This window comes from Lichenostomus cassidix, chromosome 12 (genome assembly GCF_008360975.1).
Source record: "Lichenostomus cassidix isolate B80296 chromosome 12, HeHo_3.0, whole genome shotgun sequence".
Lineage (NCBI taxonomy): Eukaryota > Metazoa > Chordata > Aves > Passeriformes > Meliphagidae > Lichenostomus > Lichenostomus cassidix.
Genome location: NC_139493.1, coordinates 12,974,565 through 12,992,491, shown reverse-complemented (window position 1 = coordinate 12,992,491; position 17,927 = coordinate 12,974,565). Strand labels below are relative to the sequence as shown.

The window sequence follows — 17,927 nt, the reverse complement described above, 5'->3', positions numbered from 1 at the left end:
TAATGCCTTATGCAATGGTGAAACCACTTGAAGCCCAGATGCAAAGGCCTTACAGCTTGATCTGTGATATCTTGTAAAGTTATCTACTTCTACAGCAGATTAAATTAGTGGGAGGAGGAATTAAGTTAGGACTCTATCTAGACAATTATTTGTTGAAGGTCCTGCTGTATAAATTTGATCTGTGTTGAAAGGCTTAAAAGATTTAAACAAGTCCAAATTTCAATCCATCATCCATTAGTGTTCAAGTTCTACTGACTGCAGATGAGGCTTTGTATTTTTTAATGCTTAGGATGCTTCTGAATGTAGGACTGAGCTAACTTACACCTTGCAAGGAAAACAGATCATTCCTTCAGGATCTGTCACTTTTCTTCATCTTCATAACTTTTTCTATAAAAATCCACTCTTCTTGGCTGAAATTTTGAAAATTGTCAGTCATTTACAAGATTGATTCAACTTAGAGATTTTTGGTGTAGTTCCAGTATTAACCTTTTAAAATGTTAGACAGTGCCACAGACATTTGTCAGGACTTTCCTAATATGTAGCAAAGAATTGGGAGTTTTGTTTGTAATGTATCAAACATGACCTCTTAACACTCTCCAGATTTCAACTGGAGGCATATGTTTGCCAGCTAATTGTATATAGTGCCCTTAATTCCACCTGAGTTTTGGCATCCATTCAATGCTCCTTTAGAAGGGTAAACCTCTGAAAAATTAAGAATCATGTAAAAGGGAAAGAAATACCACAACCAGTTTTTAAAAATGAACAAAATCCTTTTCTTCTTGCTTTCTGTACATGTTTCATTCACTGTAGTTCTAAGTCATTAAATTGACTTGTATCTTCCAAGCTTTTAATTAAATTTTTCATCATGCCCTGTATTTCTCTCTATAGTATAATGAAGAGCTCCACTATGTAGAGCCGTGTCTGAATGGAACATTAGTTCAAGCAGACAGAGCCAACAAAGAGGTAAGGAATGGAAGTAACAAAACAGTGGAGAGCTGGGATGCAGTGGGTAACAATGTGCTGTAATGATCTTTTCCTAGTACAATACATTCCATTATTAAAATTTATTAATTATTCTACTCATGCTGTTTCAAAGGAGTTTTATGTGACTCAATAGAAAGGAAGAAATAACCTCTTAGTCAATTTGGTTGAATAAACTTAATGGAAAATTGCAGAAGTCACTGAAAATATACTGTTAATGAAGTTTGGTAATTATTTTAAGTAAAATATTTCAGCCACTTTAAATTGAACTATCATTCTGTTAACAGAAATTACTGAGGAAGAGATTGCATTCTTAACTCAAAGTAACACTAAAATTGAAGCAAAATCTACAAATAAAAGTTAATACTATAAAATAAAAGAACTTAACATTACAAACAGGTCTGTCAATGTAATAATGTACTCATTCAAGAATGTTCTGTGGAAATGTTCAGAGTAGTTACATCCTGGTGGAATTTTTCAGGGGGGAAACATTACAGTGCTTACAGTGCAAATTTTATTTGAAGAGAAATTGCAATATGAACCTGCAGCTTGAAGTTCAGTTTATTGCCTGACAGTCTGATGCAGTTGTTCTGTGCAGGCATTACCCTAACACCCTTTAGGAGGTAAGGCAAGATTGTTTGTGCCATGTGGAATCATGAAATAAGGTGATGAAAAGCCATTCAATCCTTGTAGAGGGAAATGCCTGTTAAAATCAATAATATAAATAAAATAGCTGCTTTTGCAATTATAGAACTTCTTCCTTTCTAAGGCTTCCTCTCTTCTTCCCATGGTTTGCCTATGGCTGGAGAGGGCAGCAGTCACACATCTTACTTCAAGTAGCTCTCTTTCTTTACTAAAGGCAAATCAGAAGAGTTTCAGCTCAACACCAAATTCTGCTTAACTCCCAGTGTGGTATTTCACTTTTGCTCAAATTGTCAATGATCTATTACAGGAAGTAGAAATCACAGCTCTGAAAACACACTTTGGAGTGTGTCAGTGCTGGGTCTCTTTATGTCTATCAAGACATTTGATGTGGTTATGCTAGTCTTTACTCCACTGTATTACTTACAAGAGTTCTTTGCATTTTATCTATGCTCTACAAAAAATATTTTTATGAGCTGCTTCTTTGGTATTTGAAAATACTTGATATTTACCACTGTAGGCATCTAAATATCATTTGGTTGTTATGTGGGCATGAATTGTTTCTAATAATTTGGTGTTGAAGCCCCTTATGTGTGATTTGTGATGCAGTTTTTGAAATGAACACTTTATTGTGGGTGCATGTAATGAGCCACATGAAATTTGTGCAAGTTCTAGATGGAGACCTGAAGATTCAAATGTATTGCCCAGATGTCCTGTCTGGAATCAGTCCTACAGATAACCTTTCCATCATCCTGCAAATTATCAAAATGCCAATTACCCCACACCCATATGTTACTTAATGTCAGATTCATTTTAATTTAATTGATCAAAAAGTTTTTCTGCCACCCAGATAATGCTCAGATTTAATGAACAGTGCTCAAATTTTCAAAATAATGAAGTAAAATTTCATTTCTTGTTTTTTCAGAGTAAGCTTTGATATAATTTCTAGTTAGCTAAATTATTTTATTTATTTTTTTATTTATTTACAGAATAACTTTGTGCTTTGTCTATAAATTGAATAGTATATCCAAGGTTTGGGGGAATAATTAAATATGACTGTTTTTCTGGTTATTCATATTAGTGAGCTAGTTAATGTTCTTTCCTTGAAAGGCCAGAACTAGAGAAAAAACCTGAGATAGGTAGCATACAATAGTTGTGTGCATTTGTATATACTAATGTATATTGCCAATCTTCATTTCTTTCTTATATGTGAGCTTATATGTCCTTATATAATTTTTCTAGATACTGTAATGAAGTTAAAAATTGATTTGCCTAAACACTAGAAGGCACAAAAGTTCCGTTGTCTGGAGTATAGCTCAGAGTACAGAGTAAAGATTGTCCAAGGAGTGGATAACCACCTAACCCTACACAAGTAATTCAGTTTTCCTGCTCCTGAATTCAGTTACAAACAGCTGTCTGAAATAGCTGATACTGCTGTAAGATCTCATACTGTCTGATATGACTGTACTCACACAGCAAATTTACCAGGGGGCCTCATAGAGATTTCACTGAATTAACTGGGAAAGTTTCACTTTAGTTCATAATTTTTTGGTCAGGCCCTTAGAAAAAAGATGTCTTCAAATGTTCATGTGCACATTCCAAAACTGATCTAGAGCTACCAGAATATTTAGCTGTGTTTTAGAACTCGTCATAAGTATTCAGCCATTTGGGGTATAACTTTTATTTCTGTGTCACAGATACACCAGACTTCTCCTGTAGTGTATTTTTCCTGTGTAATTGCCATGGATCCATTGTGATATCAGAACAAAAAGTAGATAAAATTACACTTTCTCAACCAGTCTTACAAGATAAATTCTCCTTTGCATGTTCAGTAGTAATAATAACTCTTCTTTCATTTATTAAGTGATCAAAACCTCAAGAAAAATCTCAGGACACACACTGTTATGTAGCTTTTCCAAGCAGTCATTACCAGCATGTGACTCTGTTTCTGTATTGGCCAAGTAGAGAAGGAGATTGACAGGCAATGCTTTGATATAATCTATTGGTTCCATTCACATATGTCTACATATGCCTGATTTTTTGGAATTCCAACACAGGTCTGAAAATGTAGCTATGTATTTGGTTCAGAACTTTCTGCCCTTCCCTTTCATGTTGAATATTCTCCTCAGCTGAATGGGTGAAGGATGACCACATCTGTTACCAACACCATAAGCTTTATTAGCAACAAAACAAATACAAGCATTTTTAAAAGTTACAACACTTTTTCTTTAGCTGGCAAATAATTATTCCCAAATGATAACTTTAAATAGAAACAATTAAAAATTGCTGTAATGATATTACATATTGCTATAGTTCTCTTTATGTGGAAAGAGGAGATGTGTGGTGCTGCTGATTGCAGGGACTGAATTTTTACCAATTCACTCCACCACTCTTTTATGTTATTCATAATCCTGACCTTTCTTAAGACACGTATCACTTAATGCAGCATTGTGGCTGGAAACATGCGTGGAACCAGTTTTATCAAACATTAATTTCTACCATTTTAGCATATTTATCTCTTTTTTTTTAAATCAAAATATATGAGTGTCAATATAAAAAATGCCCGTTAAATGACCCTTAACAAAAAAATCCCCCCATGGCATACATGGATGCACACCCCAGTTCTTGCTAACTGCATCTTGCTAGGTTCATCTAACATTACTTGTACCAAATAAAGACAGTTCTTAGAAGCAGAGAACAGAAATTACTTTGAGATGTTTGGAGCTTTTAATCTCATGAGGAAAGCAGCTGTCTCAATAACTCCAAATAAAAATTGCTCTTGAAGGATCAGTACCCCAGTCTCTATTTGTCTTGAAAGTATTTATTGAAGAACTACTTTGCTGTCTTTCTCTAAGGCTCAGATGTTTTCAGATGGAATCTTTCCACTCTGAGGATGTCACTTCAATATGCTGAATGTCTGTTCTTTGAATTGCGTTTAATCTCTAAACGTTAGCAAAACAAAGAAACAGAGAATCTAGAAGATTAGCTATTCTTATCACTTGCACTTCATTTTTAGTGAGCTAAAGGGCAAACCAGCTTCTCAGCAGAATAAATAGGGTTAAATTATCCTAACTTGGGGCAGCTGAGCCAGGGCTGGGTGTGGGGAGACACCAGGTGCTCTTTTTTAGGGAGAGGAGAATGGGATGTTTGCTCCTGCAGAGTTCTGTGGTGCCAGCACAGGCTGCCCTGCTCCTCCTGAGCCCTTGCCCAGCCACAGCCTTGGCTTTTTGGGGCTCAGGCAGGAGTGAATCCTGAGTTTGCCACCCTCAGGCAGCTGGGCTGGAGCCAGAGCCTGCTCTGTTCCATGCACAGCCTGTGGAGGTAAAATGAAACCTGGGAGCATCTTCAGGGAATGGTACACAAGGATTTTTTTTTTGTAGGCTACAGGAAACAGCTTCAGCCTTAGGGCTTATAGCAGCCTGGGAAATGAGTGTTTCATAGTGGTGATGGTGCTGAATATTGAGTGGGATTACGGGTAGCAAAGAACATGCTCCTTCACATTGAGGGATGTGTTGCAGGAACTCTTATCCACAATGTGCAGGCAATGTAACAGGCTGCCACAGAGCCAGACTTTCAGAAAATTCAATTAGCCTTAAAGAAAAAACTGTCTGGTTTATGAATTTTCTCAGTGAAACACTGTCACTCTTGAACTCCTCCCCACCTCTTCTCTTTTTGGGACAGAAACAGTATTGTAAACAGTGTTAATTCCACACATTGCCTCTAGTGCACTTACCATTATTTTCTGGACCACAGTGTGGGAACAACTTACCTAAAAGAAAAAAACCACTCTCATTAAAGCATGAAAAAGCATTTAAAGCACTGTAGCTCTCTTATATCCACTCTGTGCTGACACTCTTGCTTGAGTAATGTATCTTAGTTTTCTGTTGCAAGCATCAGGAAAGATATGACAAAGCCCACTTCTGTTCCACCCCCCATTTCATTTTTCTCTGTCTTTCAGATAAGAACGTATACCTGAAATTAGAATAAATCTGTACAAAGTGCATACAGAGGAAGGAAGTTGCATTTCTCTTTGAATAACATCCCAGTTATTATTGATGAAGCTGCATTATTTTCCTCTAGAATGTGCAATCTTTATTCCATTTGCATCTTCACTTAAATTAAAAGTTAAGATTCAGCTGGAATCTCTGAACTGAACTCTTTCTTGCAGCTATATTAGTAAAGGGTGAAAAGTTAGTCTTGTAAATTTGTGTGGTAATGGAGTTCAAGTTAGCCAAAGATTCTTGATCCTGCATCATTTTCTTAAGAAAAGAGAGCAGTCAGCAGAGAAAACACAGCATGAGTACTTTTACCTTTGCAATGTTCAGCTTTGCTAAATGCATGTTTTGAAAACTGCTACAGATTTCATAGTGATTAGCATAGCAAAGGCAGGAATTTTGTGGAACAAGCCTCATCATACCTATGAGGGATTACTTGATCAAGACCTTTGTTAAAGCACTAATAAATGTCTGGCGTATTACAGTAGATTTTGGAGGGACATCAAATACATTTTGTACAATTATGCATTTTAAGATTTAACACATTCATTCATATTTGTGATGGGAAAGGAGTGAAGGTTGGAGAAAACAGGTTCTCAGCTCTGAATCTCCAGCATGTAAAGTGATTTTCCACAAGAAAGTGAGAAGATACACTGAACGAAGTAATGGTTCTAAGCATCTAGACCTCTTCCTTGACAGCTTACAGAACAGCCTAGTAATGCAGTCTTGAATTGTAATTCTTCATTTAACTTTTTTTTTTTTTTTTTTTTAATGCTAGCAACAACCTACAAGGAGGAGATGCTAGTATAATTAGTATGATATGGTTAGAAATTTCCACAGGTTCTGATCAAGTTGTTCTATTAAATTTCTGCAAAACTGTTGGTTCTGCAAGTGCTCTGAAAGTGTGTTGCTTTCAGAGCAGCAAGAGTCTAATTGAACTTTGAATTTCTGTCAGGTACAATTTCAGAAAGCATTCTGCTTTTCAGAAGTCTTATTGAATGAAGTTTTCTCAATGTATTTGTAAAAAGACAAGGTTACGACTTCAAATATGACAGTGATGTGAGTGCTGTTAATATATGTGCTGCCAGTTTTACTAAGATACACAGTAGGCATCCCAGTACTAGATTTCTTCCGTGATATAGTGTTTCGGCTTTCATTTGACAATAGGAAAATACAGTAATTTGTTTTAAGAATAATTATAGTGTCAGGTGATATGGCAGGTGTCACAGTGTCTCCATTTATTTGTAAAAGTTTTTACAGCCTAGCAATTGTCATAAATTTTTGTGTAGGCACATACCTGAAGTGAAGTTCAGTTTAGATATGTGGATATTGTAAGTCATCCCTAATTTGCAGAACTTGCTTTAAGTGTTGTTTATCACAAAAATTAAATCTGTAATTACATTGGGTAACATAACTGAGGTTGAAATTTATCTGTGATCCTAAATGTGGTTTAGTAACATCAAATATGCTAGGTATATTTGAATTTTACCAGACTATTTTATAATTTGGCATTAGTGTTAAACAGCTGCTACCTTGAAGTGTATCAATTTGCTATACACAAATTTAAAAAAGAGTGGGAAATAGTTCAGACACTATTCTGTCACCGTCTGCACTTTCTCCACAAATTACAAACATGTGGAACTGCCTATTTTAATACTAGTTTTCTTGGGCCAAGAGGTTTTCATCTTTGAGAAACTCCATGTTACAATTTACCTACCCCAAAGGAATCGGATGACAATCTGATTTAATGTAACTCCAGATTTAAAGTAACAATATTACAATATACATTCCTCTTTTATATGTTTTTTTAATGTACTATATATGGGTTGAGGACATTTCTCTGTAAACGTTTCCAGATGAAATATATCATCTTCTAGATGCACAGATAGGCACAGCAACTCCAAACTAAATCAAGAACTTACCCCAGTGTAAATTCGAATGACAGAAATAGACAGATGTAGTGTATAACTTCCAAAAAGCTTTTCTTTCTCTATGTAATTACCAGAAATTAAATAACCAGAAGACTGATTCAGCAAAGAAGCTGAGTGAAATTGCCAATAAGAGGTTGGTAAATACAAATTTTGCATATTGAATTTTATTTAAGCAAATGACTTTTGCATATTTATCTATCCATCTCTGTTAAAAAATTCAACTGCATTGCTTAGCTGCAAAAACCCCCCAAATAGTCAAGTGTCACTGAAGTCTACTCTTATTTTAAAACTGTCTAGCTTTTATAGACTCTCAAAACTTTCAGTAAGTGCCTGGCCGCTGAAATTTGGTCTGTTGTTTTCTATTGCAGTAACTAATTAACTTAAGTAGAATTTGGTTTTAATCTGACTATATTGAATCTTAAGCTTTTCGTTCGGCATTGTTTTTATGATGATTTTTTTCCAAAGAAACCCCCTTTCCTTTCCAACACATCATGTTAGGAAACAGAAGGGGCTGGATGGCTGGATAAGCATCAGCAGCAAGCTAACCTGTGATTGCCCTGGTGATGACTAGCAATGGGTGATGCTCAAATGCACCTGACAGAGGTGATGCACATTTATCTGTCAGAGCATTTGGGTAAACCTCCCTGTGGCACACAGGTGAACATCCCCCTCCTACCTCTCACAGGCCTTCTGATTATTACTTTTTCTTTCCTGGTTTATATGCTGATCTAGTCCATCTTCACCAATCTGATAAATCTTTCCCAGGTATGTCCCAGGACCATTTGGAGTTACAGCATGTGTGGATGAGCATGGGAGCTAACTCTAGGAGTAGCAAAGACTTGCAGTAAAGCTGACATGGAAACCTGGAGGAATGTTGAACCTATTAATGATGCTTTTCTGTAGGAAGCTCAACCTTGTCAGATAATTAGTAGCAAATATCACACTTTTCCAGTGTAACTGTATAATCTCTGCTGTATATAGCAGTTGTGAACTGTCCCACTTTTGAAATCAGTGGAAAATGCTTTCTTCCTTGGCTTGAATCCATGGTCCTGTACCCCATCTCATTCGGGTATTCCTACCCATCATAAGTGGTACCTTATTTTTGGTAAACATAAATTGGCTCTAATAAAATTTTTGTACAGGGTACTGGGTCTCCTGTGTAGCATGTTAACAATAAGGCAATCAATCAGGCAACTGAGAAAAGAAGTATCAAAAATGCAAGTTCCTATCATATTTTGAGAGACAATTGCACCAAATCCTTGAGGTATGAAAACTTAATGCAATAATCTAACCAAGTATGATCCCCAATCCCTACAATTGTTCATTAAACTGTGAGGCTAGAAAAGGGGAATACACCAAGGTGTACCAAAAATGCTTTCAACAACCTCATTGTAAGAGAAATTCCAACTTCAATAATGATAATTGGTTGTAAATTTATCCTCTTGTTCAGTTACTCCAAAGGCAATGGAACAGTGGTGTGATTTTAACATTCTGTGTCACTGTCCCATGACAGAAAGAATACGAAGGACATTAAAACCCATCCTGTCTCATTTAAATTGTGAAAGATCTTATCCTGACTTACCTGCACAAGTGGATTTTTATCCTCATTCTCTTCAGCTCATGTCTCTCAGACACTTTGGATGATCAAAGGCACCAACCCAGCTGAACACGTCTGTGCTTCCTCACAACTTCTGTGCAGCTCTGACCCTGCAATTTTGTAATCAGACATCAATGTCTGATTGTCATAATTGTGTGCCTGATTTGCATTCAGAATTACCAAGATTATGCATGTCAATTAGGTATATGAGTCTACAGTTAGATACTGCACATTTTGGTATTTGCAGATGGAAATTAAGCATACAGTTGCCTGGGAATATTTGTGCACACTGTTGGACAGATATCCAAGCCAAACCCTGTGAAATTCAAATATTAGTCTACAAGGGCTCTAATGATAGCAAAAAGAAACTGAGATAAACCAGCTTGTTACTAAAAAGAGCTCTTTAGCTTCAAGTTAAAGTATGTTTTTTGACTCAATAAGAGCCGGGGTCTCCTGCTTTTTGGGGTCTGTTTGGTGTCTGAAAGTTATTGAAAGTGGAATTAAGTGTTTTTTATCTCATTCTGAAATTATGTATTCTTTTTCTTTAAACTGGTGTTTCAGTGGTAAATGTCTTGCCCTGACATTGTTTCTCTGTTAGTTGGGTTGAAATATCCTTTTCTGTTTTGCAGTGCTTTTGTACTTTTTAGCCAGTTGTGAAGACTGAGACAACACTTTGCAAAAGCATTGCCTCCCCTGCTGTTTCCCACTACGTGTCTTCATTTTCTTCTTACAAATTAATAGTCCTGTCTTCTTGTGTAGAGTAGTTGTTTAATAAATCTAGTGTCATCTATGATTTATTAAACATTGATAGACATAGATATCAGTCTATCAATGACACTGATAGACTGCATTTATACTGCAATGACCTAAGGATTAGAGTCTACCATCTTTTAGAGATGGTAATCTCAAAGATGATTTTCAGAAAGAATTATTTTTATTACATATCAGACTCTAAAAAACTAGAGGAAAAATAGTTAAAAATAATATAAAATTACTATACAAAGTGAAAAGAAAATATGAATATCTCTAAATAGAAACAAGCAAAAAAGCAAAGTGTAATTATTGGATTGAATAGGTAGCCAGAAATGTATCTTGTGATGACTTTGCCATATTATTGTTCTAAAACATCTTGTTTTAGTGTTGCCTAAAGAGTCTAAGGATTAACTGTGAATTACTTTGGTTTGTTAATTAGCATATATGGTCATTTAAGTCTAAGAAGTAGGTCTAAAGTATTCAGAAATCCTTAATTATTGACTTCAATGTATCCATTGTAACTACATAGTGACAAATAAAAGCTTGTTCATTTCAGCATTTCCGGGAACACCTTGACAAGCTTTTTGCAAAAGGAATTGGAATGCTGGACATTGCTTTGAATGAAGCTTTCAACATGCTCAATGAAGTAAGTTCATGCTTTTCAGATCCTTTTTCATTTTCAACTCTTTCTTGTTTTCCCTTTTTCCAGCTGAGTTTATATTCGTGAAAATGTTTCAAAGTGTTTCCTTAAGTCTAATCATTTATTTTGGGGAAAAAATATTAAAGTGTGTTAAGTCTGCTGGAACACAAAAAAAATCTTATTTAAACTAAGAAGCAACATGCTTTTTGATTGAAGGATGTACCTTGGAAGTAAGAGCTCAAACCAACATATTCTCCAACAAGTTTGACTTGACAAGTGTGCCTGCCTTTATACTGTGTGATCATAGATTAATTAATGGTTCTAATTCCTTCCCATTCATCTTGAAGGGCAATATTGATTGATTCTTTTCCAGGCATAAAATCCTAAAATGAAAAAAGGAGTATCTTCTTCCCCCCACTGCTCATGTGTTCAGTTAGACAGTGTGGAACTAATGCCTTCGTGTGGTGCATGCCAAAAATGACAATGGAGAAAGGTGCATGCAGGAAAGGACTCTGTAGGTGGTTTGTAGAGGTTTTATTAGGAATTGTGGGCACCAAATAGAGCCTTGGGAACCAGAAACACAGTATGAATGCCTCAGTGCAAGAGATGTTCTGTGCTAGTCCTCCAAATCTATGTAAACTGGGAAAAGCCCACACTGCAGGAAGTGAACGAGAAGACCTGAAACAAGATCTGTGTAGTTTCGATTTAAAATCTGTGAGGCAACTGAAGTTATAATGATGATTGTGGTATAAAAATCTCATTAGATAAACTGATAGTTTTGAGAATGAAGGGATGTGACCTCCCATGTGCTGAATCGTATCCATGGTGAGAGATCTGTAGGATCATGATGGATTCTGTTCCATGCATATTCAGCTCTATTCAAGGTACTGCTTTGATTGCTTCTATTTATATTTTTAGGAAGTATAACAGGTTCAATCCTTCTTGCATGGAAATTTCCAGAAATTCAGCATAAAAATCTTTTCCATTTCATACAGACACAACTGCAAAGTCTCTGGGAGCTTCAATTAAGCAGCCTAGGACAGAGAAAAAGCTACTAAATCTCTTGGAGTACAACAAACCATTTTACACTTTGTCTACAGGATGTGACCTTTCTGTGCCAGAAGTCTAGTCTTTGAATTACAGGTTAACAAAGGATGTCTTACCTACATTAAAAAAAAAAAAAACAAAAAAAACAAGTGGGTGAATGGGGAGGGGGAAGGAATAGGGGATGTCGGAAAGCTAAAAAGAAAAAAAGAGAGATCTTCATGTTACACAAATAATCTATTAAGATTCTGGTTGGATTTTAGAATGGTTCAGGGGTTACACTAATTAAACTCAGTCAATTTTGCCTTGCAATTACCTTTCAGTATTTGCTATGGTTGTCAAGACTCGAAGATGGTTGATACTGATATCTTTGAAAAGCGTGTTTAAAAATCCACTTCCAAATTCTTTCCAATCATCAATTTATACAGTGTACATTATACAGGGTGAGAATACAGAAGAGCTTGGTACAGTAGTTAGGCACCTACTGTGTCATGTGACAACTGCAATTATCTCTTTTGGTGACAAATGTGCTCTTTGCAGTGATTACCTTTAAAAAAATCGTAGCCAATTAAATAAAATTCTGTGACATTTCAAAGACTGTTAATCACAACCAAATGCTGTAAATGTCAGGATGCATTGAAATTTTTGCTGCTAACTGATGAATCACTGAGTTAATTGTAGTTCATCATAAGCCCCTTGTCATTGTTATTATTATGGAAAACACTTTCATCACTCTTGCTATTCAATAAAATTAAAAGTTTTAGACAAATATGAGAAGATATTACTCATCAAAGTATTTGAATTCAATCTCATTCTTCAAAATATTCAGATAACTGTGTAGAATAATGCAGACGCATACAGAGTAGTGTTTTAAAATAAACATACAAAGGCATTTCCCCTTCATTAATTTCTCTTTTAAGATACCTTCCCACTCTCAAAAGATATTGTCCATGTGAGGAAGATATCCCTAGAAAAATTAGCTTCACCGTTATGAACAAATACTGGCTCTAAGATCATGAAGGAATCCCATCTTAAAACTCTCCAGTCATCACAGGTTTTTAATTCTTAACCAGAACCAGAATTATTAAAGATTGACTGCCTTGCAAATTATGCAGAGAAGAGTTTTCACCCAAGCAGTGATCACAGCACAGTTAACTCTGTAAATCCACACTGGTTGCCCTTTAGGCAGAGTGCTTCTATCAGGGTTTGCTGAGGTTCCTGTTTGCTGAAAAAGAAGCTGGTCTCGAGGAGAGATGCAGATGATAGCAAAGGCTGTTGAATGTGGGTTTGATTACTCAGATACAGAAATGTGAGGCAGAAGAGACAGAGGACTTCTGGAGCCCACCATCCACCCTTACGTGCTGCAGGCATTGCTACAGAGATGAAATTTTTAGGAGAACTTTTTTCGAAACAGTGGGGTTTAGAGTTTTGGAAAAACCATGGATATGTAAGGGTGAGTGGACTGCAGAAAGCTCTAAAGAGAGAGCTGTTGCTGGTCCAAATCAAACCAGAATACTCTGAATAATTTTTGATGAAGGCAGAAGCAGTCAGAGTCCCTGCCAAGTAATTCACCTGTGAACACAGGCACTGCTTTTGAATTGGGGCCACCCTATTGTGGGGCACAGCAAGGCTGTGAGGTGGAATCAGGTAATACCTGCTTGGCTTTCTCAGCATCAAGAGAAAAGGGATAGGATGATATCTTGCCTGACCTCGAATTCCATAATATTCAGGAAAACTACGTAGAAAATAATTGTACTACCCCAGTTTATTAATGTATTCATAGACTCTTTTTTGTGTGTTCATACAGAGCAAATAAAAATCAAATAATTATACAACTTTGATTTTTTTTTTGCTAAAGATGGATGTTTCACCAAAGTTCCTTGAGTATATAAGGTAATACACAGACAAATAAGAACCTATTGTGAAACCAAAGCAAATGGAGACATATGGATTCAAAATCAGAGCACCAACTCTGTCTGATCAAAGCTCATGTTGTGACTCAGTCCAACGTGTTTGCTCTTTGACAGGAGGAAATCCCATTTGTATAATGATGAAGCTTCCTTTGCATATGCCAAAGGATTGCTGATTGCTGGCTGAGTACATGGACTTAAGTACTGCTCTTCAGCAGCCTGAATTGCTTATATCTATTCATTTTGAGTAATAGGAGAATCTCAGAATATATAAATATGAACTTGGTTCTCCCAGATAAATATTTTAAGGAAAATAACATATGGAATGTAATCCTGAGTGAATATGAATGAATGCCATATGAATAGTCATATGGCTCTCTATGAGTTGTGTATCTTCTGTATTTCACAGAAAAATAATCATTCATCACTTCCTTTTGTGTAACTTGTTCTTTTAAAATGGTATTTAAATCAAAGCAAACCCTACAGATGCATCAATACTTATCACCTATCAAAACCAAGGGAATACAGCTTTAATTTTGGGTAGTGCTGGATTTTTTTACATTTCTTATTTTTCAATTCACTAGAAACCTAATATCTATGATAAAATGTTTTCAGCCTGAGTATTTTCAACTTTTTGCAAGGGTGCTAGAAATTTGACAAAAATCCATGTTTATCCAGTGTGATCCTATCTATCCTCATTTAACAGGAATGTGCTGTGCCTGATGATTGTTTCCTTTTGCAGTTCAATCACACAGGACAAGGAAGCATTTGCAGCCAAGCCATAATGTTGATTACTGATGGAGCTGTGGACACCTATGATACAATATTTGCAAAATATAATTGGCCAGACAGAAAAGTAAGTATGTTATCACCTTTATTGAATGGAAAACCCAAAGCTTCATATCCAATATAAAGCCTATGTCTATTGAAAAATCAGTAGCAATCTTTCTAATGATCTAAAAATGGTTTTGGATCATTAATGAAAAAATAATGATGCTTATGTGGTGTTGCCCAAGGACAGAGATGGCCTTTTACTGTAGTAATGAACTTAGGTCAGTAAGATATAAAGGCACTGTGTCCCTCCAGGTTACATTTTTGAGCATTATATAATCCTTCCCCTGAGATATGCCATTAAACATGAAACAAGTGTTCTTCTTTCTCCCAGGATATACGTTAATAATTTAATGCTTTTTCAAGCTAAAGGTGGGTATGTACTATGGGCAGTGAATGGCTTACTATGACTGAAGAAAGGGCAGATGTAGTACTCAGGATTTTTAATTTCTTCATTTGGCAGAATGAGGGATAGAGCTGGCAGTTGGTAAGATTCTATTAAAAATGTATTTGGCTCTATTGATCTGTATAAGAAATTTGCCCACAGTGAAATTACCTTATTATATAACACATGGAAGTTTCACAGTAGGACAGAAATGCCTTGAGTTTTCCTGATGAGGAAGCTCAGTGTGTCTCGTGTCTGAATGGGAAATAATTTTCTTCTACACTTTATCTTTTGCTAAAGCAAGTTCTGGGACTATTTTAAGATGTTTTTGTAGTTCTTTGCCATGTTATATGCCTGTGGAAGCAACAACCACACTTTTTGAAGTGCAAGTTGAGCAAGAAATTCATCAATATGACTGTGCTGCATGGGGTTCTGTGGAAAAAAGTAGTTGTTTTAATTTGTAGCTTTTAGTCACCTTTTTCTACTATAAAATTCTTTTTATTTTCTGAGTGACTTTGTTAACTCTTCTTTATGCAAACACAATATCGTTCCACTGACAGAAGGCCCAAAAGCTAAGTTTTGTGGCCAGTCCTTCCTCTCTTATTCAATGGGATACCACCTAGTTGAAGTTAGGTCCTCAAGTATTCTGTGTGAACATTTTACTTTATCTAGCAAAAACTGGTGTCTAAGGAGGCTCACAGAATCTCCAAGAAGGATGTGCCTCTGATGTGCTGCATTTTCTTACCCTTTGGTATTAGTTCCTCTCTTAAGAAGCAGAAGAGACCATGGGGAAACTCTTATCATAAGAAATCAGTAAGGAAAGAATTTTCTGAAAGAGTCAGCTAAGTATTTTGACAAAAACACGTGTTGTATATCTTTCATGTGCAAATCCACAGCTCTCTGTGAGATAACAATACTCAGCACAGCTGCTGCAAAGGGCAGCAGGACAGCTTTCTATTGGGAATTCTTCTGCAAAGGCCTGGCATGAAGAGTTCTGTCTTGTTTAGCAAGGACAGCGTGTCTGGGAAGTAGCTTTTAGTTAATATGCAATATTCTACTCAACTCTTCTAAAAACATTTAAGAAATAATTAATACACCTTGAAAATTGTATATTAGAAAACATGTAGGGGAAAAAATCTAGCCAGCTTTTGCTCTTTTCAGCCTGAAATGTTTCAGTATGAAAAATGTAAAAGATTTCCATATGTACTCTTTAAGGCATCAGAGGTTTGAATGTCTTTGTTGGATTTGTTATTCTAGAAAGGAAGACTCTTTGAAAATGCAATATCTTACATATTTGCAGAGTCAGTGTGCCTAGAAATTATGCATGCCATGCACTTGAAATTCACTGCCTTTGCATTACACCATCTCTATTCTCTCCGAAGCTGTTTTTTATGTTTGCTTGATAGTTTTTTTCACATGCATCTTTGTTCCCTATTATCAATGTATTGCCTTGCCATCTTTCTTATAATTAGTTTTTCCTGCATTTTGATACTGGGTGGACAGTGATAGAAAAGGTAATTGCTCTGAGGTAAATTCTAAAGTTTCTGTTTAACTCAATTACCTGGTCAGCAAAATACCAATTTCAGTTATAGTTGATCTAATGTTAGATAATAAACAGTTTATAATTAGTTGCAACAGAAGGATCTTGTTCTCTTGTAGAAAGGAAAAAATTTCTTCATACAACTGTGATGAATTTAAAAGTTTGTCAGTGATAATCTCTAGAAGTGGAGAATGAATACAAACCAACAGAATGTAAATAACAATTCCTATTTTCTTCCTTTTTCCAAACCATTTATATATTTCTAAAAGATAATCTAAAAAAACCCTAAAACTACATAAACAGGGATAAGTGCAATTCATTACATATTGTTGTAGATATATACTGCCTAACAACTGATTAAAAGTCATCTTCCTTCTGATAATACATTAAAATAAATTTGTGCTGTATTGATTAGGAAATGAAATAAAATTACTCCAGTTAAATCCCCAAAATATCTTAAATTAAGCAATTGAGTTTTTTGGTGGAAATCAGCCTAACTTTTTGTATGAACTAGAAAATTACAACCATCAAAAGACGATTAAAAATTATCTTCTGGGCTGTTTCCTTGAAAGAAGGAATGCTTTCATTTTACTGGGTTTTTTATGTGTCTCTATCTCTCTCAGCAGAAAAAAAAAAAAAAATCCAAACCAAACCATTTCCCCATGTTTACTTAGTATCTTGTGCTACTTCAAATGTAAATCTAGTAGATGCTATTTTTGTAATGCACTATATTTTATTTATATGATAGTTGTTAACATCTATTTCCCTTTTTTTGTGAGGCCATACGTGCAATCTTGCACCTTAAGGAGCTGATTCTCACGCATTAGAAATGAGATTGTGCTCTATACATAATTTTTCTCATTCATGAAACTTACATTCAGTACTTTCAAGTAATTCATTCGTGGCAATTCTGCCACGTGGAGTACCAAAAAGGGAACAATTAATCCACAAGAGTAAATATATCTACACTGTCATATAAAAGCCCAGATTTTCATCACGTAGCAGAAATAAGTATTTAAAATGAATAGTACCAAGGAAGTGTTTGTTTAAAATGACAGCTATAATATAGTTGCAATAATTGTATTTTTTAAAGCATCATATTTCAGGAGAAAGCCTTTTAAATATCTTTTTGATGTCATTTGTACCAGACTCGTGCTTTTACTCTTTGTTGTTGCTCCTGCTCTGAGATCCAAGCACATTATTAGAAACCAAGCAAAATACTGCACTCATGTGTTGCTCATTCTGATTTAAAAGGATGAAAAGCCATGGGTAGGGGAGGCAAACACAGATAGATGTGACTACATGAACAGATAAGACTCCAGGTCTGCTCCCTGAAAGGAGTTCCACTAATGGTCTTTTCTTAAATAAAACTGTCCTACTTCCTTTCTAGTGGAAAATTCCAACAATAACTAACAGAAAAGTCCATGAAGCTTAATCTTGTAAATGTTGCTAGAATGGTCTAGCACATCAAAAAAATGAAATTATGATGAGATTAGAGATATTAACAGAGCTTCAAGCTTTGTCAGGTTCTCAGCTGAAAGCCATTTTAGTCACTAATTGAAAATTAGTAAACTTGGAACAGAAAGTATCTACTTAATGCATTTAACATATTCTGTCATTTTAAATATATCAACACCCTTCTCAGTATGTTGTGATATTGCAAAGGAAAATAATGCAG

At 35.5% G+C, this 17,927-nt stretch overlaps 1 protein-coding gene across 7 annotated transcripts in view; it reads left to right on the top strand.

The window, feature by feature from the left end:
• Positions 1-17,927, top strand: part of CACNA2D3 (calcium voltage-gated channel auxiliary subunit alpha2delta 3) — a 396,747-nt gene that overhangs the window by 206,340 nt on the left and 172,480 nt on the right. For all 7 annotated transcript variants that reach the window (XR_014854750.1, XM_085072721.1, XM_085072724.1 and 4 more), the window contains 3 exons: positions 889-963; positions 10,456-10,545; positions 14,236-14,349. Coding sequence is in view for 6 of the 7 variants with exons in the window: in XM_085072721.1 (XP_084928847.1) it covers positions 889-963; positions 10,456-10,545; positions 14,236-14,349 (279 nt within the window). In the remaining variant the exon portion in view is untranslated. The remainder of the gene's footprint in view (positions 1-888; positions 964-10,455; positions 10,546-14,235; positions 14,350-17,927) is intronic.